The sequence below is a fragment of the Conger conger genome, chromosome 4 (genome assembly GCF_963514075.1).
Source record: "Conger conger chromosome 4, fConCon1.1, whole genome shotgun sequence".
Lineage (NCBI taxonomy): Eukaryota > Metazoa > Chordata > Actinopteri > Anguilliformes > Congridae > Conger > Conger conger.
Genome location: NC_083763.1, coordinates 5,124,261 through 5,146,914, shown reverse-complemented (window position 1 = coordinate 5,146,914; position 22,654 = coordinate 5,124,261). Strand labels below are relative to the sequence as shown.

Sequence of the window (22,654 nt, the reverse complement as noted above, 5' to 3'; positions counted from 1 at the left end):
ATTATGAATCAAAGTAGGAGTATGAGTCAAACTGCTCTCGCAGCCTTTATTGTTGAAAAAAAAAAACATTCACAAGTTGCAAATAATACAAAAAGGAGATATTTACAAGGAGGGTCTTTTCTTTTCTTTTTTAGGAGATTTGTATATGTAGACAATATTTCAGTTCTTATCAGAAGTTATATGATATTCAGTTTATCAAATATATAGCAGCACAATAGAAAGAGTCTAACATATATTCAGTTCTTCATTTATTATCACAGAACAACGCAAAACTGGTGTTTCCAAGCCCGATGAATCCAAATTTAAAAACTATTAAAGAGCTCAGAGTTTTTATACTGAGCCTTTAAAAAATCAGAGCCTGGTAAAAACAGTTGTAGATGAATTTCCACGGACCATTATTCCAGCTCCAAGTACTGTATGCTTGTATAACCACCCCTAGCCTGCCCTTTAGGTATACTGTGCTGGTGTGGTGCAGATGTATCCGTGTTCATCTGCAGTGCAGCTCGTCGGCGTCCATTTCCTCTGACTCTGGACCAGCGCACAGCGGGGCTCTGCCTCGTCCTGGGACCGGAGGCCTGGACCGGCCGCCTTCCCGAGTCTGGAGAACGACAGCGGGCGACCGTCCGTCCAAGACCACTGTCCCGAGGAACCGGTCAGTCCTGTAAACACACAAATCTCTTAACTGCCTGGTGTGCTACCGCCACAGGGGCGGCCTGTGGCGTAGTGGTTAAGGTAAAGGACCGGGACACGCAAGGTCGGTGATTCGATCCCCGGTGTAGCCACAATAAGACCCGCACAGCCGTTGGGCCCCACACAGCATTTAAACTACGAAACGCAGAGTAACTGGGCCTTACCGATCCAGAAGGGCTGCTTCCCAGCAAACTTCCATAACCACTTCATATCTGTTCTGGAGCTGACACTCGCCAGGTGACTGTCAAAACTGAAAGAAAACAACCCAATGTATACACTCAGTGAGCACTTTATTAGGCATTTATTACACTTACACTCAGTGAGCACTTTATTAGGTACACCTGTACACCAGCTTGTTAACGCAATGTTTGCACGCTTGTATGCATTTAATTGCTGCCACATGATTGGCTGATTACATATATGTATTAACAAGCTGCTGTATACAGGTGTACCAAATACATTGGTCACAGTGTACGTATATAGTAATCATATTTCTGTACGGGGACTGAAAGGTAAAGTGTACTGCATCTGTACCGTGAAGAGCAGGACTGCTGAGCACTGCTCCAGCTGGCTGTGTCTGCACTCAGGGTGTAGCACTGCCCCTCATGAGGGGCCCAGCCAGGGGGACAGGTACCAGAGACTTTACCCCCCTGAGAGAGAGGGGGAGAGGGAGAGAGAGAGAGAGGGAGAGAGAGAGAGGGGGGAGAGAGAGGGAGAGAGAGAGAGAGGAGAGAGAGATGGAGAGAGAGAGGTAGAGGGGGAGAGGGGGGGAGAGAGAGGGAGAGAGGGGAGAGGGGGGGAGAGAGAGGGAGAGAGAGAGGTAGAGAGGGGAGAGGGGGGAGAGAGAGGGAGAAAGGGAGAGAGGGAGAGGGACAGAGAGAGGTAGAGAGGGAGAGGGAGAGAGGGAGGGAGAAAGGGACAGAGAGAGAGCGAGAGAGAGGGGAGAGGGGGGAGAGAGAAGGAGAGAGAGGGAGAGGGACAGAGAGGTAGAGAGAGAGGGAGAGGGAGAGGGAGAGAGGGGAGAGAAGGAGCGAGAGAGGGGGAGGGGGGAGAGAAGGAGCGAGAGAGAGGGAGGGAGAGAGAGGGACAGAGTGAGAGGGAGAGGGAGGGAGAGAGTGAGAGAGAGGGGGAGAGGGACAGAGAGAGTGAGAGGGAGAGTGAGAGGGAGAGAGGGAAGGGGGGAGAGAGAGCTTGTGTTAGAATTTTGGAGAAATAATGTCTAATTTTTTTTTTAAGTTTTTGCTTTGAACAAATGCAACATTTAAAAAGTCCAAGTTACAGATGTGTGACCGGGCAGTGCAGAGGGGTCAGGAAGGTGTCCAGAGGTAGCGGAACGGAGAGGTCTGGCAGGCCTGTAGGGTCTGATGAGCTGTTGGAGGTATGCTGGGGCTGATCTCTTAACTGCCTGGTATGTTAGCACCAAAGTTTAAAATCTGATGCGAGCCATAAGAAGCAGCCAGTGAATGTCAGTGAGAAGGGGGGGGTGACGTGAGAATGTCTGAGGACGCTGAAGACCTCAAAGACAAGTTTAAAGGGAAACTGAGTGTATATAGAGGTCCTCTTTCAAACGGTGAAAGGACCATACGGGGATATGGACACGGACAGTAAGAACGGTCCCGACTGTAAAATGTACGCATGAAGTCTGGGCGAGGAGATTTCCTGAGCGAGCGAATGTTTGATTTCCTGGGATTTGGATCCGGGGCCGGAGTAGAGGCAGTGTGCTCACGGCTCACCCTGTGTCTGTGTCCGGCTGAGCGGGGCGCGGTTTGGGGGGAGTCTCCCTGGGGGGCCTCCCCTCCCCGGTCCCCAGCGCGGGCCGGGCCGGACCAGGTCCAGATGGGGGTGATCTGCAGGCCGGTGTGGACCTGTGGCATTGGCACCGGCTCCAGGAGTTTCCTCTCCTCCACCCTCAGAGGAATTATTCCATGGAACTTTAACACAGGAGAGGACAATACATGGTAAATTGTTGGCATTTATGTAGCGCCTTTTCCAAAGCGCTATGTACAATTGATGCTTCTAGTTCACCCATTCACACACACACACACACACAAACACACACACACACACACACACACCAACAGTGATTGGCTACCATGCAAGGCACCAACCAGCTCGTCAGGAGCATTTGGGTTTAGGTGTCTTGCTCAGGGACACTTCGACACACCCAGGGTGGGATCGAACCGGCAAACCCTCCGACTGCCAGACGACCGCTCTTACCACCTTCAGATTTAGAAAAAAAAAGTTGATCGATATTGATCTTCCGAAGGTTCTTACTGTCCAAGTTGTCTCTTCACCCCGGACTTCAACCCCTGAGGAACGGACCTGTGTGCACAGAACACAAAGAGACCACGCAGCACGGCCGTGAATAAAGCTTAATGCCCGTCCACACCAAGAACATTCTGTCAACAGTCTGGGCTATAATAATGTGCCATTTTGAATGTGACGCACTGTAAATTCAGTTGGATTCTGATTGGCAGCCGGTGACTTATTGTTAATACAGCTGGAAAAAAATGTATCTGAAAGTGATCCCAATGATATTGTTTGTCACTGTCGTTGTCATTATAGTTGTGCTGTAGACTGAGCCATCCACTTGAGTTAACAAAAAATTTTAATCAACTGTAGGTGTGAGGTTTGTATCTAATTGTATCTGTATGGTCACGCTAGGACTTGGAACCGTACTGTCCTCTAGGGTCCTCTTCACACTTCGATCTGCACTCTAAGAGTGTCTGCTCAGGCCAGGTGGAGGGCTTAGTGTTGCTAAATGCCTGTAATGTAATGTAATGTAATGTAATGTTTGTGGTCCCTAAATACCTGTAATGTAATGTAATGTAATGTTTGTGGTCCCTAAATACCTGTAATGTAATGTAATGTAATGTTTGGGGTCCCTAAATACCTGTGATGTAATGTAATGTAATGTTTGGGGTCCCTAAATGCCTGTAATGTTATGTAATGTAATGTTTTGGGGTCCCTAAATGCCTGTAATGTAATGTTTGGGGTCCCTAAATGCCTGTAATGTAATGTTTGGGGTCCCTAAATGCCTGTAATGTAATGTAATGTTTGGGGTCTCTAAATGCCTGTAATGTAATGTAATGTTTGGGGTCCCTAAATGCCTGTGATGTAATGTAATGTTTGGGGTCCCTAAATGCCTGTAATGTAATGTAATGTAATGTTTGGGGTCCCTAAATGCCTGTAATGTAATGTAATGTAATGTTTGTGGTCCCTAAATGCCTGTAATGTAATGTAATGTAATGTAATGTTTGTGGTCCCTAAATACCTGTAATGTAATGTAATGTTTGGGGTCCCTAAATACCTGTGATGTAATGTAATGTAATGTTTGGGGTCCCTAAATGCCTGTAATGTAATGTAATGTTTGTGGTCCCTAAATGCCTGTAATGTAATGTAATGTAATGTAATGTTTGTGGTCCCTAAATACCTGTAATGTAATGTAATGTAATGTTTGGGGTCCCTAAATACCTGTGATGTAATGTAATGTAATGTTTGGGGTCCCTAAATGCCTGTAATGTTATGTAATGTAATGTTTTGGGGTCCCTAAATGCCTGTAATGTAATGTTTGGGGTCCCTAAATGCCTGTAATGTAATGTTTGGGGTCCCTAAATGCCTGTAATGTAATGTAATGTTTGGGGTCTCTAAATGCCTGTAATGTAATGTAATGTTTGGGGTCCCTAAATGCCTGTGATGTAATGTAATGTTTGGGGTCCCTAAATGCCTGTAATGTAATGTAATGTAATGTTTGGGGTCCCTAAATGCCTGTAATGTAATATAATGTAATGTTTGGGGTCCCTAAATGCCTGTAATGTAATGTAATGTTTGGGGTCCCTAAATGCCTGTAATGTAATGTAATGTTTGGGGTCCCTAAATGCCTGTAATGTAATGTAATGTTTGGGGTCCCTAAATGCCTGTAATGTAATGTAATGTTTGGGGTCCCTAAATGCCTATAATATAATGTAATGTAATGTTTGGGGTCCCTAAATGCCTATAATATAATGTAATGTAATGTTTGGGGTCCCGAAATGCCTGTAATGTAATGTTTGGGGTCCCTAAATGCCTGTAATGTAATGTAATGTAATGTATGACCCCCCCCCCCCCCCTCACCTTGCCCCTGCCGTTGCCCAGCACCCTCAGTAGTTTTCCAGCCCCCGCCTGGTCACGCTGGCCCCCCTCGCCGTCGTCCAGGAAGGTGTGGCGGTTCGGGACGTCCCCCCGGCGGGGGGGCGGGTCCTTCTCCCGGGACGTGTCCGGCTGGAAGTGTATGACGTGGTCTTCTTCAGGCTGGGGCGGGTGGGCCTTGGGTGGGGGTAACGCGGGGTTCCCCTCTTCCTCCACTCTCAGATCCTCTGGGTCACAACTGCCTGGTGACGGACACCAGAACACTCTGATTACAAACTCCAGTCTCTTAACACCTCTAGGTGTTCGAATTATAAGGTTCTTACCGGCATTTTGGACAAAAATTATTGTGTCAAAAATACATTGTTTATAGGGCACTAACTACAATATATGTGTGAAGTTTTACTCACAAAAAAATGCTTGGAGCCATTTCACTGTGGTATCTTTGAAGCTTAATATCTCAAAACCACTCTGAATGCAGATTGAACCTTCTAATTAACCTCCTATATCAAAACTTGAACTCCAAAAGTTGACATGTCTGTACATGCTCACAGAATGAGTTTTACATCCATGCATCCGATTCTTTAGAAATATGATTGTCATGATGGTTTATTCATGCATGTAAACTTGGGGAGAATTTGGGTTGACTCGCTCCTACAGTACCTCCCCTCGGGTCCACGATCTCCACAGTGGCCCTTTGCCTCGGACCCAGAACCGCGTTCTTCTGTGATTTCAGAACCACCTCGAACTTCTCGTGGTTTTCCTCCAGCCCATCATCCTTCAGGTAGATGTTCCAGCTCTTCAAGTTCACCCCTTTAAGGCCGAGAGAGAGAGAGAGAGAGAAATGTAAATGAGAGTGTCAAAGATACTGTACATTCCACAAATCTCTATATTTATTGGAATTATGTTCATTGTTGTTGCTATTATAATGCTTGGGCAATGTGTATTGTAAAATATGTCATGCCAATAAAGCATTTTGAATTCAATTGTGAGAGAGAGAGAGAGATGGAGAGAGGGAGTGAGAGAGAGAGATGGGGGAGAGAGGGGAATCCAAATGAGAGAGAGAAGATGTTTGAATTGAGTAATGACAGTCAAACTGGAGAAAGTGGGACAGTAGGTACCTGGATCAAACTGGATTAGAGTAGCAGTGCTATGCGTGAAGTCCCTCCCCACTTTCGCTGTGCCTTCCACCACCTGAAACACAACAACCAATAAACAGCGCTAAAGATTAAACAAAACCCCCTCATATACAGTTTTAACATACCATTTTATCTGTACTTTTATTCAGCTTTGTCCAGTGCTGACCCTGAGTCAGTTTCCATGAGTTTACATCGTGATTCACCTGGAATCTGTACCTGGATGCCGATGTAGGCGGGGTCGATGCTGTTCCCGCTACGCGTCACCGGCACGGGCAGGATTCCCACGTTCTCGCACACGCGGAAGCACGTGGCCGACAGCTCCACTCGGGACCATTTCAGCTCCAGCCTGCAGGGGGCAGCACAGTCAGCGGTAAACTCACGTTGAGGATAAAAAAAACTCGCCGCAGCTGCAGCTTGCTATAATTCAATTTAACTTTATTTCAGACACATAGGTCCGTATCGGTAAAAACAAAACCTAATAAAGTACAAAACAAGGACAAACATTGCAGAGATATGTAGGAGATCATGGCAGTTCTCATGTCCACAGTGAACTGCCATGCATTGTAGGGTTAGCAGTAAACAAAAGTCAGGTCAAGTGGAAGTTGTGCATGGGTATGCATTTCAAAGCATTAAACCTGAATATTCCGTTTTTGGAACAATTCATAATGTTGCTCTTTCAAAAACATGAAATGTTTTCAAATATATGTTCTTTACTTTTGCAGTAGATGGCAGCAAAGGATTGGCTGTCGCACGATACAACGTCAAAGCTTTAACCAACGTGCAGGTTGAAGGTTTTTTCTTAGCTAAAACACTTTTTTGTTTTTGCAGGAGATAATTGGTAGCAGGTGGTTGTTGCTGAACGAAAATAAAAAAAGGGACATGAAACTGACTTGTACTATTTCAAAGAAAGACAACGGATATATCGCTATGCCATGTTTGCCACCATTGCTGTAATTTATTCGCCCCATTCCCAAAGAGTTCCGCCTCTCAAAGAATAAACCGTGATTGACGACAGTCCTCACAGCATTAAGCCCAAATTTACAGCTGTTCTTTCAAAGGCCTACACGCATTGGGGTTCTCTTCCTGCTTTTAGTATCTAAATCACTCCCAAAACATTCACAGACGTGGTAGCGTATAGTTTTTTGAAAAGTCCCTAAGCCTGCTCGCAGATCCCAATTCCCCCTTCACCTCCTGTGTTCAGCTCTCTGTGTTAACATTTAGCAACGTCATCCGATGAGTGTGCAAACACATATGTCATGTCACGTGGGAAATCTTTTCACAAACAGCTCGGAAAAATAGCACTTAGACCCTAAAATATGCATATGTCTACCAACGTTGTAGTTTTCCTTGAATAGGTATGGAACACAAATCAAAAGCTCCAGGATGATATGAAAAGCGGAAAAAAACAAAAACTATGCAAATGGTAAATGGTTGGCATTTTTATAGCGCCTTTATCCAAAGCGCTGTACAATTGATGCTTCTCATTCACCCATTCATACACACACTCACACACCGACGGCGATTGGCTGCCATGCAAGGCGCCGACCAGCTTGTCAGGAGCATTTGGGGGTTAGGTGTCTTGCTCAGGGACACTTCGACACAGCCCAGGCGGGGGATCGAACCGGCAACCCTCCGACTGCCAGACGGCTGCTCTTACTGCCTGAGCCGTGTCGCCCCTATGCAAGTGGACCTTTGAGAATTGACAGGGCAGTGTTGGTTTGTCACACCGCGCAGAGTTTCGGCGCACTGTACGTACACCTCAGGCAGCATGGTGTTGCCGGCCGGGTCGCTGACGTGGAACTCGAAGCTGTCGCCCGTCACCTCGATGTCGCGGTCGATGACGTAGCGCACGGCTCGCTGGTCCAGGTCCTTCTGCGTGAAGCGTCCTTTGATGTAGCCGCCTGTAGAAACAAAAACGTCAGAGCTGGGAATGTCAACGCTGTCCATAACGGGCATAACTGCGGCCAGCGTGTAGCCTAGGGGCGAAGGTACATGATTGGGACCCGGAAGGTTGGTGGTTCTAGCCCTGGTGTAGTCACAATAAGATCTGCACAGCTGTTGGACCCTTAACCCCACATTGCTCCATTACATTACATTACATTATTGGCATTTGGCAGACGATCTTATCCAGAGCGACGTACAGTTGACTAGACAAAGCAGGAGACAATCCTCCCCTGGAGTAATGCAGGGTTAAGGACCTTGCTCAAGGGCCCAACGGCTGTGCGGATCTTATTGTGGCTACACCGGGATTAGAACCACCGACCTTGCGTGTCCCAGTCATTTACCTTAACCACTACGCTACAGGCCGCCCTGGGGGGGACCGCTACTGCTTAGTCGAATCAACGGTAAGTCGCTTTAGATAAAAGCCTCAGTCAAATAACACATTATTAACTGCCATGTATGCCAATATTTATGTGTGTATAATGTATAAGACAAAGGTTTGTTTTTGCTGTGTCTGTACCCTGCTTGTGATTTGTGAATCTGTTATTTATGTGGGAGCGTTTAGGGTTAATGTTGCAGCGTCACATGTATTATTATGAACTATTATGAACTGTATCTGTGCTGCACGAAATAAAAACGTTTAAATAGAAAACACACTGTGCATAACCTCCCTCGCTGAATCGTCGGGGTGGGTGACCGTACCTGTGAGGGAGTTTTCCAGATATCCGAAGTGTGGTGAACGCAGGATCGTGAACTCCAGTTCAGCGTTTGGACTGTCGGGATCGGAGGCCTGCAGATCCCGGGACGTGATGTAGATTCCCTGCTTTCCTCCCGGAAGATTCTCAACCGTGCTGGGAATTCTCTTGATTGACAAACTCGGGGGGGTCCTGTCAATATGTTCCACCTAAAAAGATAAGTTGCTCACTGAAATATCCGCTTTTTCTGTACGGGGTGCATTTATATAATCTCGCCAGTAGAGGGTGCTAAAACAATGTCTCATATTCCGCCCAGCCAGTTCCCTCGGAATCGCTTGAGGTTGTCTCTGACCTGAAATCAATCATATGTGAACATCAAATAGCAGATTGATATAACTATTATGCTTGATTTTATCTACCGAGACCAAGTACAAGAACATAAACAATAACATACCAAAATCTAAAAATGTCAAATGTGCTTGAGTCATACAAACAACTTTGATTTTGAATGGGTGATTGGTATATTTTAGTCTTGCATATTATGAGACTTTAATTGTATATTTATATAAATATATGAATATTTGTATATAGCAGTCTGGCCGCGTTTTGGATATTGTTTGTCCAAACTTGCCCACCAAACAAGTGTTTATCATCATCAGTAACACTACCAAAAATAAAAAAATGTAAAAACAAAAACACACCGTGGTCATTCATTCACCGCACACCAGGTGCAGGTGACGTCAGTACCTGCAGCTTTACGTTATGCGAGTTATTCGCTTGTGAGAGTAATTTTAGGCATTATTTATGACGATTTTGAATGCACAGCGCTGTCTCGGGGGGCAGTGTATGGCTTTTGTTTGTTAAGAGGAAGCGGAACGGGCTCCATTCTTTAGCTCGAATTAGCGCAGCTTGGCTCCAGCCGAGTGACAGATAGCGGAGTCCCGCAGCGTCCTGGGGAAAGTTTCCGGCAGTGTCCTGGGCCTGCCTCACCTGTGCCAGCGTAGCGGCTCTCTCCCAAGGCCCCGGACGGTCGGCGCTGGCCAGCGCGTTAGCCGCCTCGCTGGCGGCTCAGCAGAATTTTATAGTGCGCCGTGGGCCACGGGAGAGCCACCGCACGACTCAAAGGATGGCACACCCAGCCCTCCACCTGGCCAAGAAGTTGTTCTGCCTTCTCATGCGACGCGGCGGGGGGGCTTAACGTTTATCCTCCTTTTGTTTTAACCAACCGCCTTCCGCCTGACTGCGCTCGTCCCACTGCGCGTGCAGGTGTTCCAGTTTAGCATATGTAGCGTTTAGCATACAAGAATGGAACAAAAAAAAAAAAAAATCTGTTTTCATCACCATTACTAAAATGAGAAATGATGGTAAAATTACCAAAATTACCACATCATGGTTTTGAATTTCACTTATAGATTTGGTAGCTATAATCTTTAGCCTGGAGTCTAGACTTTAGAACCAAAAGATCATTTAATTAATAGCTATATAAAATGAGGTATGTGCTCCGATTGTTGTCCTAGAATTCCCTTGGTTCATTATTGATCATTACAGAATATTGTATGAAGTAACTGGATTCCTTTATTTTGCAGCATTGCATAGCTATACTGTAACTCTGTATATTACCAGTGGTGAGTATCTTCATATCAGCTATTCTCTAAAGGTTGAACTCCTGATAAATGTTCAAAAGCTTAAAGTGTTCAAGTGTGTATTCTTTTATATACTGGTTTCCTAATCCTGACCCTGAAGCTCTGCTTAATTAATCAAGCAACAACAAATTAATCTGGAACAAAAAAGACAAAAGACAATATATGTCCTCTGGATAGTGTACCAACACAGAGATTAGCTACTTATTGCTACTTCTTTACAAGCAGTAATTTTATCTATTGATGTCGCCGTGAGCAACAGATAGCAGGTAATAAAAAGAATAAGCAAGGTTAAAATATGTTTGTAAGCCCCATTATTGCACAAACTTTAGTGCATTTCAGTTTTTGAGTGTTTACTGAGGTTTTTTTTTTACTGTTCCCTAAGTATAAATGGCGTTTGTGTAACACGCTTAAATATATTTTTGGTTAGCCACATTGGCTAAAAGTGTTTGTCCAATGACTGAACTGATATTAGCTAGCTACAGACACCTAAAATCTAAATTTAGAGGGACCGACTACTTTAACAGTACCATCCGTTACCTTGATTTAACACAAGATTAACGTTAAGACATTTTTATGCATATTAAATTATTCTATATAAGGCTGTGTCAATATTGATAAGTTTTCTTGATTGTTTCTTGTTTCCAAAAAACAAACGTCAAAAAACAGTTCACTTTTGGACCCCATAGTAGGTTTTTTTGAAAAGTCCCTAACCCTCCCCCCTGCACCTCCTGTGTTCTGCTCTCCGTGCTAACATTTAGCAACGTCATCTGATAATTGTGCAAAAACATACGTCATGTCAGGTGAGAAATCTTTGTACAAACAGCTAGGAAAAATAGCAGCTAGACCCTAAAATATGTATACTTCTACCAACATTGCAATTTGCTATCTGTTGCAAAGGCTCACAGTGGCCATTTTATGATGGGACTGGGAACGTGGCAGGAGCCTGCAGGGGGGTCTGTGTGGGTTTATTTGGGGGAAGAGGGGAAGGGGTCAGGACAGAGAACAGATGTACGGGGGGGAAAAAAACATTTTCTGTTTACATAGAAGTGCTGTGGACCGTGTCAAAAGTGTTCCTAAAATGTCAAGGATGTGTTCGCGGTGACCGCTCCTTAATTTTCACCCAGAGACCGTCTCAGACTAAACGACAAAGTGAGACAGGTTATGGAGTCATCACTTGCTGTTCAGATTTGATATGTGCATTAAAAAATAGCTACAGTTTTAAAAAAGAGTGTATAATTTATCAGTTATTTGCCATTTCTGTTTTTTTTTAATCTACTTAAATCACTTTCAAAATACATCTCCCCCAAACACATTTTTTGAAGGCTTACACATACTGTACATAACCGTAAACATAGCATCAAGACTACATATGCCTGAACAACTGAGGTTAAAGGGAAAAATGTATAATTAGAAACATTATTATATATTAAACATGACACTGATGACTAAAACTCATGCTTGGGTAAGCGCAGTGCATAGCCCTGCTCCTGGCGGTCACTGACATAATAACCACACCAGATGTATGACGTTTGGAGGAAGCAGGACCTCTGTCTGAAGGTCCCCCATCACTTTCACACCCCAGCCTGGGGGCTACGCAGATCAGCGGATCGAGTCCTGATCCCAGCGGGCCACTGTACCTTTCATCTTAAAATCAACAACTAGTTCAGACCCCAGAAACCAGCTGATGTTGTTTTATCAGTGTAATCAGCTGCTTCAATGATTCAAGTGCTGAGCAATGAAAGAAAAAAAAGCTGACAGAAACTACCACCTACAACAGGGGTCACCAACCCTGTTCCTGGTGATCTACCGTCCTGAATGTTTTCACTTCAACCCTAATTTGGCACATATGATTCTACTAATTAGCAGCTCAATGCGATCCGAAGCTGTTGAATTAGGTATGCGTTGTTAGAGTTGGAGTGAAAACCTAGAGGACCTAGAGAAATAAAGGTACAAAAAGTACCTAAAGCGGTGCAAATGCAAAAGCTGGAGAATAGTTTTGCTATTATAAATAACGTATCAGCCTGTGCTTACCATTAAAAAATATATTTTCATATGATTGACCTGTCATTTTATTTTGTGTGCGGTTCCCCAGAGCTGGAGTAAGTCCTACCTCTATGGTGAAGGCCAATGCCTCCTCCCTGAGCTGGAGTAAGTTCTACCTCTATGGTGAAGGCCACTGGCCCCTCCCTGAGCTGGAGTAAGTCCTACCTCTGTGGTAAAGGCCACTGGCCCCTCCCTGAGCTGGAGTAAGTCCTACCTCTATGGTGAAGGCCACTGGCTCCTCCCTGAGCTGGAGTAAGTCCTACCTCTATGGTAAAGGCCACCGGCTCCTCCCTGAGCTGGAGTAAGTCCTACCTCTATGGTAAAGGCCACCGCCTCCTCCCTGAGCTGGAGTAAGTCCTACCTCTATGGTAAAGGCCACCGGCTCCTCCCTGAGCTGGAGTAAGTCCTACCTCTATGGTGAAGGCCACTGGCCCCTCCCTGAGCTGGAGTAAGTCCTACCTCTATGGTAAAGGCCACCGGCTCCTCCCTGAGCTGGAGTAAGTCCTACCTCTATGGTAAAGGCCACCGGCTCCTCCCTGAGCTGGAGTAAGTCCTACCTCTATGGTGAAGGCCACCGCCTCCTCCCTGAGCTGGAGTAAGTCCTACCTCTATGGTAAAGGCCACTGGCCCCTCCCTGAGCTGGAGTAAGTCCTACCTCTATGGTAAAGGCCAGCGCCTCCTCCCTGAGCTGGAGTAAGTCCTACCTCTATGGTGAAGGCCACCGGCTCCTCCCGGAGCTGGCCGTGCAGGAGGAACCCTCGGTTGGTGCCGTCCGAGGCCAGGAAGCTGAACCTGTCGATCTGGGCCGGGCCACCCTGGTGCCAGTAGGCCAGGTCCAGGTTGTTGACGTCCTCCTGGGTGAATTTGGGCTGGGTCAGGGGCGCTCCCCTGAGGAGGAGCCTCCCGTGCTGAGGCCGCTGGACCAGGGCGTAGGTCAGGTTGCCCGCGGCAGTGTCCGGATCGGTCAGCTCCAGGTTGTCCCGGGTGATGGACGCGGTGGCGCCCTCTGGCAGGCGGAGGCCGGCATTGCCGCTCAGCGTTGGCGGGATGCGGTCGCCGTGCTCCACGGTGAAGCGGAGCGTGCCGCTTCTGGACGTCACGCCGTTGCTGACGACGAAACTGTTTGGGGAGGCAGAATTCAGGCGAGACGTGATTATTAGAAAGCACGTAACTGTGCAACGTCACAGCTTTTAGCTATAAGTAAATGTGCCAGAAAGTAGGCTTGAATTGTATGTGAAAAATCCAAACTTGTTGTACAGTATGTGGTCAGGAAGGTGCCAAAACACAGACTACATTTTTTAATTTTAAGGCAAAATCAAAAGTTGTGCTTTGCCTCGCCAAAGTTGGTGTGTGAGTACGTGGGTACGCATGACACATGATTGGAATGTTCTCAACTGAACGTTCCAATGCTGATGTCACAATCACTACTGCCGGCTATTGAAAGCGATGGGAGTTCTGGAACGCTGACTGAGAGCGTTGAAAAAAAACATTCCGGAACACCGACTCTTCTCCGGGTTACCGTGCGCGGGGAATCTCCCTGCCCCTGTGTGCTGCCCTACAGCAGAGATGGGAGCCAAAACGGGTGAAATTCACCCACTGCCAAGTCAATCTGCCCTGCCGTTGCGCACCTGATAACCACCGTCAGCCCACCAGCCGTGGCGAGCGCCGACAGCCACCGCACAAAAAAACCCCGACGTGCAGGCCTCCTCTCTCCGCCAAACCTGGCGAAACATCTGGCACCGCCATCCCCCCGTATTTGCCGGGTAATCGTGCCCACGGACGGATCCCCAGTCAGGAGCGGCCTTCCTCTGGAAGCCACGCAGGCGGAAGGCAGGTGGAGTTATTATTTCCTTAATAATGCCCATTTATCATCCGCTGTCACCACGGCAACACGGGGAGAAGTGAAGGGGAAAAAAAAAGGAGAGGAAAAACAGGGGGATGAAAACACCTTCTGGCTCGCGCCCGGCCCGGGCCTCGGCTGTCTGGGCTGGAGTTGACGCACAGGTGTTCGCTCAGGTGTCTCGCGATCTGGGGGTCTGCCGTCCCCGCAAAACCACCGTCCTCACAAAACTAGCGTTTTCACAAACACTCAAGTACACACACACACACACACACACACACACACGTGGACCTGGGAGCTCAGCCTCACCAGTCCTGCACACACACACACACACACACACACACACACACACACACATACACACACACGTGGACCTGGGAGCTCAGCCTCACCAGTCCTGCACACACACACACACACACACACACACACACACACATACACATACACACACACGTGGACCTGGGAGCTCAGCCTCACCAGTCCTGCACACACACACACACACACACACACACACACACACATACACACACACGTGGACCTGGGAGCTCAGCCTCACCAGTCCTGCACACACACACACACACACACACGCACACGCTCTGCCAACAAAAGCCAAACGTGCTAATAGCAGCCCACAGAAGAGCAGGAGTTACAACAGTACAGTGGGGGCTAATGGAAACAGACAGACTCATGTTCAGTGGTCCTCCCTGGTGGTGTGTGTCAGCAGGAGGTAGAGAGAGAAAGCCACCGCTACTCTACTCCCATACAGGAGGGGGCAGTGTCTCCATCAGGGGCCAAAGAGTAGGGCTGTATATCGCCCTACCGGGGTAGCCTACCGCCTAGAGGCTAAGGTATTTCACTGGCACCTGGAAGGTTGGTGGTTCAAGCCCCAGTGTAGCCGCAATAAGATCAGTGCAGCTGTCGGGCCCTAGAGCAAGGCCCTTAACCCAGGAGGGGACTGGCCCCTGCTTAGTCTAATCAACTATAAGTTGCGCTGGATAAACGCATCAGCTAAATAACTGTAATGTCATGTCATGCCACCACACCTTGCCTGAGGCCAGAGGCGATGATGTCCTCTCTCTCCCGGGTGTCGCTTGGCTGAGGAACGCCCGCTTGCTCCCAGCAACCCCCCCCCACCCCCCCCCGAGGTGAAACGCTACCAGGGCTCTGGGTGGCAAACCTAAGCTTCACTGCGTGAGAGATACAGCACATGGGAGAGGGGACAGGTCAGCCATACGCTGTTTTTTTCTGCATTTCGTTTTGCTGCCAAGTTGGCTGGAAAAACTCTTTCTCTTGCAAATTGTTTTTTTGTCTTGTTTTTTTTTTATTTTTCTCACATCACTGCATTCACTGATTTTCCCAGTAATTCCTCACCTTTACCTCCCACTAAAGTGTACAAACTACAAACTACTTAGTTTGCCCAAAACCTAAATAGTATCTAGCAGCATACCCAGTGTGCCTTGTCTTGAAAACCCCCAGTGTTTCTGCCTCCGCAAGATATTTGGTCACACTTTACAATAAGGTACATGAATTGGCATTAACTAATGTTGTTAACATGAATGAATAATGAACAGACCTGTACACATGAACTTGTAGCAGTAGCTGGTTAACCACTACATTAGTTAATGCCAATTATTATTATTATAATAATAGTGTTACCAGCTATTCCACACATTGACCACTCTCTGTGTGAAAACATGTGAATGGTAAACGGTCGGCATTCAGACAGCGCCTTTATCCACAGCGCTGTCACCAGCTATTCCGCCCGCCGTGCGAGCAGGCCCGCGTGCGGGAGGGGAGCGCGGAGGCCCGACCTGACGGAGTCGCGCGGGGATGCCCGGCCGTTGTCGTGGGTGTAGGCGACGCGGTGCGCGGCGACGTCCAGCTGGGAGAAGGCGCCGAGGGCCACGCCGGGCCGCTGGACGGCGTGCAGGTGCCCGTGCGCCGGCGGGACGGACACGGCGTACACCAGCTCCGCCGCGCTCCCGCCGCCGTCCGTGGCCAGCAGGACGTCCGTCGTCAAGACCACGCGCTCGCCCTCCGTCAGGGTCACCGGCTTGGTGATGAGGACGATGTCGCCTGGCGGGGGAGGGGAGACGCGCGTCGTATCAGGGCGAGGGGAACAAACGGTAAACGGCTGGCATTTATGTAGCGCCTTTATCGAAAGCGCGATACGAATGCGATTGGCTGCTATGCGAGGTACCAAACAGCTCGAGAGACTGAATAGAGAGGTTGAAGAACAGAAGTGGGGAAAAAAAGAAGCAATTGAAATGAGAAAAATTGAGGTTCTTTTCCTCAACATAGCCAATGTATTAAGAAGTGTCAACACTCTTAGAAATAAAGTGGCAGAGTCTTCAAGCATCAAATATAAAAGGTACACATTATATATGTATAATAACGTACAAATTAGATATTGCTGGTGAGGGGTGCAATTGTATGTACCTATCGGGTCCCGCCCCAGCAACAAGCATTTTTTTAAACCTTTTTTGCACCACCTAAACACCAAGTGTGGTACAGTAGGTGAAGAACTTATTTACAGTCTTACTCTAAGTCCTCCCTCCCTAGACCCTGCCTAGGTACACTGAGCCCCAGAACAAGAAGGCCAGGCAGCAACGGGACCATCAATAACGCGGCTAACAAAGAATAAACAACAACAATAAGATCGAGAGGGGGGGGGGGGGGGGGTTGTTTTCCACTGTCCCCCGACTGAAGCAGATGGGAGAGGGAGAGGGAGGTGGGGAAGGGGGGGGGGGGGGGTGCGACCAGGGAGAGGGGGCTACAGCTGCTCTCTGCCCTGGCCCTTCATTATTCATGGCAGGGCCGGGGGGGGGGGGGGGGGGACGACGCGGCCCTCCCCAGACCCCGCGCGGGCATTCGCACCTCCGCTCCTCCAGGATCCGGCAGCCAGGAGCCGGGAGAACCGCGGAGCCCCTGCCATGCTCACCCGACTGGCAAAGCCAGTGCCACGACCGACCGGGGGGGAAAGCCGCCTCCTGCATTATACATGCCCCGGAGTCGCCAGGCAACTGGTCAGAATCCAGGGAACTTAGTTTAATTCTCGCCATATAGGAAGGTGAGATACGAGCAGGGGAAACCAGCAGACGATTCTGAGTTGGGTGGCCAATGAGGGACAAGGGTGACGCATCGTGAAGTACCAAACGGGTAACTGTCCTGTCTGGAAGCGTTTGAGATGGTTTTTTTTTTTGTGGTTTTTTTTCCACCACCTGACCTTAATTCACAGCATGTTTTAGAAGCTTACTACCATAAAATCTGTTCCAGGAGGGAAGTTATATTTAGAAAATAAGCGAGAAGAGATCAGATAATACTTTATTGAAGCACGTGGATTTGTAATTTGTCCTCTGCATTTGACCCATCCTGGTTACTTAGGAGCAGTGGGCAGCTACAGTGCAGTGCCCGGGGACCAACTCCAGTTCTGAGGCCAGTGCCTTGGTCAAGGACAACGGCAGGAGCACACCTAACCCAGGGGCATCCAATCGTATCCAAAAAGGGCTGGTTTGGGTGCAGGTTTTTGATTTAGCCCAGCACTAAGACACCTGAACATCAATCGACATCTTGACTGAAGACTGAAGGTTAGTTAGTTAGTTTAATTCAGTGCTGTAGAGCAGGTGTAAAACATTGCATCCTCAGGGCCTTTTCATCCACCTGACATGCGTCTTTTAGAACCATACTATGTGCTGTCCCACACCCTCACTTTAAATAATTTGTTATCTCGCTGACGCTTTTATGCAAAGCAATTTACAGTTGATTAGACTAAGCAGGGGCTTGAACCACCAACCTTCTGGGTCTGGCTGGACTACACAGCACAGAGAGAGAGAGAGAGAGCAGGGGGGGGAGGGAGAGAGGGAGAGGGGGGAGGGAGAGAAGGATAGAGAGAGGGAGAGGGGGGAGAGAGTGGGAGAGAGGGATAGAGGGAGCGAGAGAGGGAGGGAGAGAGAGAAAGAGGGATAGACTGAGGGAGAGATAGAGGGATAGAGAGAGGGAGGGAGAGGGACAGAGAGAGAGAGAGGGAGGGAGAGGAGAGACAGAGAGAGAGGGACAGAGAGAGAGGGAGAGGATGTGGCTGTGTCTCCACGCCGTGCTCAGCCTCACCCTTCTGCGCCGTGCGGAGAGAGATGAAGAAGGCCTGGGACGGAGACTCGTTCTCCGCGTCGCTGAGGGTGAAACGGAAGCTGTCGTGACCTTTGACCCCCTGCAGGGTGGTGTGCAGGTACCACACGCGGTTCATCTCCACGTCCTCCTGCGTGAAGTTCTGACCCGGTCCCAACACACGCCAACCGGACCCTGTCTGCACAAATACACACATATGAGTCTTATTCTGGACAGTGGAGGTACATCAAGAATCAAATTTCCCAAATATACCCTGAAAGAACAGCAATGATCTCTTTGTGTACAAATGAGTACATTTTCCAGACAAAAAAGGTACACATTAATTATATATTTCTGGCTTGGTGTACCCTTTTTTTTAAAATCTTTTTAGGCACTTCTCATACTTTAATTTCTGAGAGTGTATGGTGATTTTCCACATATCGATTGCATTTGAGCCAGAATGAGTCAGAACGGAGTCGAACTAGAAAACACAGTTTACAATTAAATATGACTGGTGTTGTCCTTTGAGATTTATTCCATAATGTTTGAACATGAATTTGAATGCTTTTCGGAGAGTCCACGTTTCGTTAGAGCCAGTCCGTAAGCAGTGCGCTCCTCGGCTGGTGAAGGTGATTTATCGTGTTTGTTTGAACGAAGAGGGGAGGGCCGCCCTCGTCCCGCGGACACAGCTGCTCACCTTCAGCTGCAGCTGACCGAACTTTGGCCCGGCGCGGAGGACGTAGAAGAGCGCGTCTGCGGGGGAGTCCAGGTCCTCCGCCTCCAGCACCACGCTGGAGATCACCCTCCGGTCCATGGCGTCTACCTCCAGCCCTGCGTTCCTGAGAAGGGACACGGACACGGACACGTGAAGGCGTGGAAGAAGCCCCCAGCCCTGCGTTTCTGAGAGGGACACGAAATGGGGCATGATGGTTTGAGGAAGCCCCCCAGCCCTGTGTTTCTAAGAGGAACACGGGCACGGAACGGGACGTGAAGGCTGGAGGAAGCCCCCTGCCCTGCTTGTTTTGGGGGGGGGGGGGGGCTGGCAGCTGTCCCGCACGCTTAAACGGCTCCTAAATAAGTAACAACGCGCACCGCGTCCCCGTCGGACAGGGGCCCAGGCGAGCGGGGGCCCGGGCCTGTCACGCCGATCCGGGAGGACCGGGAAACGAGCGGGCGGCCCTCTGCCAGGAACACGCATTACTTCTGCTCTTCTGGAGGCTACAAGAGCAACCTTCTGCCAGTGCAGCGAGTCCCCGTCTCTGGGAGAAACAAGAGGAGCAGGAGGATGACGACGAGGAGGAGGAGGAGGAGAGGAATGCACCGGAGGTTTGCTCAAGGATGAAACAGAATTCCCAGTCGCTCGTTTTGGCGGAACTCTGATTTCCCCCCTCAACACACGCACGGCACAGGTTGCGTTGACCCCCTCCCTTCCCCCCCCCCCCCCCCCCTGCCCCAGTCCCCTCACCTCACCCCCGCTCCCCCCCTCCCTCCTCCTGTTGGCCTTTTTGGCTGGGGATTTGTCCCAGGGCATCCTTACTTTAGCAGCCGCGGTTTTTCATCGTTGACTGGTAGGATGCGGACGTGCGCCGTCCCCTGGACTGTGTGTCCGCCATCTGTCAGCTGCATGGTGAAGGCGTCCTTGAGGGTTTCTGTGTCATCGTGCATGTATATGATCTTCATTCCTGCAGAGAGAGAGAGAGGGAGAGAGAGAGAGAGAGGGAGGGGGGGAAGAAGAGAAGGGAAGGGATGGAGAGAGGGAGGGAGAGGAGAGGAGAGGAGAGAGTGGAGTGACAGCGGACGAGAACACGGACGAGTCGCTGAGGACTAAAGGGCCATCGCAAAAACCGTGCAGTAAAACCCCTTCCATTAGCATCCGGTCTACAGCGACCGGGGAGCGGGTTTCACGGCACTACCTGACACGCGTCCCCCACCCTCCCCGCCCTCGCCCCCTGCCTCGTTCAGAGCGGGTGGAAATAAAACCTCCCCGAACGGGGTGGCCTGTCAACTGTTCGGCGGTGGCTAATGGCCCGCTTGGCGAGGTTCCGGCGTACCCCACGGCCCTTGTTAGGGCAGCTGAAGGCCCCGGCGCGCGGCGGCTGTGAGGTCATTGCGCAGGGAGCGGCGGAAAAGGACTTTCGCGGGGCGGGCAGCGGCGCCGCGGGCGCTCCCTGACCTCTGTCTCCCAACATCTGTTCGGCCGAGCTGGACCCGGGGTCCCGCCAGAAAGCCGGGGCCTACCGTGGGCGGGGGGGGGGGCAGGCTCAAGATGGAGCTCACAGCACCATCCCCAGCTCGCAATACTGAATCCCGCTTTCAAAGAGCGCGGGAAAGGAGAATGTCTTCTCTGAACGAGTCTCTTAACCTCCTGAGACCCTGCGTCCTCAAACGAGGACATTACATTTTGGCTTCCCTGAGCTCGGTGCAGTTTCTCTCTCTTAACATAAGGCACATTCAATTAAAATGTAAAAAAATAATCTATATACTATAATACTTGTATTATGTTAAGGAAGTAGCATTTTCCTTTCTCCTGTGTCTCTGGAGGTTAACATATGCCAGGACAATATGCCAATAAGGGACATGATTATGAACAGCAAAGAATACATTGCATAACTAAATTTTACAGTGTATACAGTGTCCCAAACAGTTTATTTTGGTAAGCCTATTGTTTGGCCTACGTCTGTGACTGTTTTTCTTCTTATTTCTCAGCTTCATAATGGCTTCCTTGACTTTTATTGGTAAAACTCTGGTCTACACCAACAACGGATTACAAAGGTAATCAAAAGCCTAGAATCAAGCTCTGTTACACCTGCACTGAACAAGCAACTGAGCATGCCTGACTAATCACAGACGCACGTCAAGCCATTTGTCCCAAACATTATGGGGCCCTAAAATGGGAGGACTATGTAAACTGTGCTGTGATTTCTACATGATTAAATTGTTTCATTGCAAATCAAAATTTTTGGAGTGCAGAGCAAGAAATCGAGAAAAAAAACATCTTTATCCCAAACATTAGCTCACTGTATATGTTTATACATATATAGCACATGTAATATATGTATTATTAATTTATGAATTTATAGCATGTATTTATTCTTAGTACTTAACATCTTGACACCCTTCGTCCTCAAACGAGGACAAACAACTGTGGCTTCTACACAGTTTTTCTCGTAACATATGGGACAGGGTCAATGAAAACGAAATAAAATCCAAATATTTTCACTGCAATATGTTTTTTTTGTCGTCCGAGACACTTGGTATTATGTCATAAAAATGTAAAAATACTTGATCTTTTTCTCTCTCTCTCTCTCTCTCTCTCACTCCGCACGGCGCAGAAGGGTGAGGCTGAGCACGGCGTAGAGACACAGCCACATCCTCTCCCTCTCTCTCTCCCTCTCTCTCCCTCTCTCTCTCCCTCTCTCTCTCTCTCTCTCCCTCTCTTTCTCTCTCTCTCTCTCTCTCTCTCCCTCTCTCTCCCTCTCTCTCCCTCTCTCTCCCTCCCTCCCTCTCTCCCTCCCCCTCCCTCCCTCTCCCTCCCTCCCTCCCTCTCCCTCCCTCCCCTCAGGTCTCCGGAGGTTAATGTTTGATCTCTAATCCGCCGGAGCGCGCGCGGGGTCTTTAATCAGCCGCGGCGGCCCCAGCGGGCCCCGGGCGGATGAAGGGCTGACCTCGCCGGAGCTCTCGCAGGGTGAAGGACTGCGCGGCCGGGCTCTGCCGGGGCGGCGCTGGGCCCGTGTCCGCGTACCGGCCCGTCTGGGGCCCGGGGGCGCCGCGGATCAGCGTCCCGTGGGCCGGCGGGCCGAGGACGGACAGGGTCAGCGTGTCGGACGGCGCGTCCAGGTCCACCGCGTCCAGGAGGTCCGCGCTCAGGTCCTTCATCCCGCCCTCCGTCACCTGCGAGAGGAGGAGGAGGGGGGGGGGGGGGGGGGAGCTGTCTGTAAAGGCCTGACCACACCAGCAACTATATCTACAACCATAACTGTAAATATATTCTTTTAAAAATTGTTCTGAAGTGGATAGCACAGTCCAAGCTGCAGGTCATAGTATACGTATAAAACGCACTGAACTATGACTCGTAATGCATTTCTGCAATCGTGCTTTATAGAACACGAGGCCCAACACCTTGGTTCTCTCACTGGCTGCTTATGCACTAAAGGCCCATCCATACCAAGAATGATAACGATAAAGATATCTATAAATATTTAATTAATAGTCCACACAGCAACTATAATGACAGTGACAAACAATATCATTATCCCAACAATATCCCAGTGATATTGTTTGTCACTGTCATTATAGTTGCTGTACATTTTCAAAGCATTTTTTTAAGTTAGTGTTTGTCAAACTGTCTAACCTCATTGGCCATAACCTTTGCTGTAGAAAAAAAGAAAGATGGGGTGTAGCTGGCGAAAGAGAAGACAGAGAAGTGCGTTTTGA

At 48.8% G+C, this 22,654-nt stretch overlaps 1 protein-coding gene across 1 annotated transcript in view; it reads right to left on the bottom strand.

The window, feature by feature from the left end:
* Window positions 1–127: 127 nt before the first annotated feature.
* The window catches only part of frem1b (Fras1 related extracellular matrix 1b), a 45,069-nt gene continuing 22,542 nt past the window's right edge, over window positions 128–22,654 (bottom strand). Inside the window, exons 19-35 of the mRNA XM_061239411.1 lie at window positions 21,886–22,111; window positions 19,758–19,902; window positions 18,918–19,059; window positions 18,224–18,419; window positions 15,928–16,192; window positions 12,981–13,395; window positions 8,598–8,799; window positions 7,711–7,855; window positions 6,171–6,300; window positions 5,937–6,009; window positions 5,479–5,628; window positions 4,804–5,060; window positions 2,965–3,012; window positions 2,424–2,621; window positions 1,225–1,340; window positions 855–940; window positions 128–659 (exon numbers count right to left, since the gene is read on the bottom strand). Of these exons, the coding sequence (XP_061095395.1) occupies window positions 448–659; window positions 855–940; window positions 1,225–1,340; window positions 2,424–2,621; window positions 2,965–3,012; window positions 4,804–5,060; window positions 5,479–5,628; window positions 5,937–6,009; window positions 6,171–6,300; window positions 7,711–7,855; window positions 8,598–8,799; window positions 12,981–13,395; window positions 15,928–16,192; window positions 18,224–18,419; window positions 18,918–19,059; window positions 19,758–19,902; window positions 21,886–22,111 (3,006 nt within the window). The 3' untranslated portion in view covers window positions 128–447. The remainder of the gene's footprint in view (window positions 660–854; window positions 941–1,224; window positions 1,341–2,423; window positions 2,622–2,964; window positions 3,013–4,803; window positions 5,061–5,478; window positions 5,629–5,936; window positions 6,010–6,170; window positions 6,301–7,710; window positions 7,856–8,597; window positions 8,800–12,980; window positions 13,396–15,927; window positions 16,193–18,223; window positions 18,420–18,917; window positions 19,060–19,757; window positions 19,903–21,885; window positions 22,112–22,654) is intronic.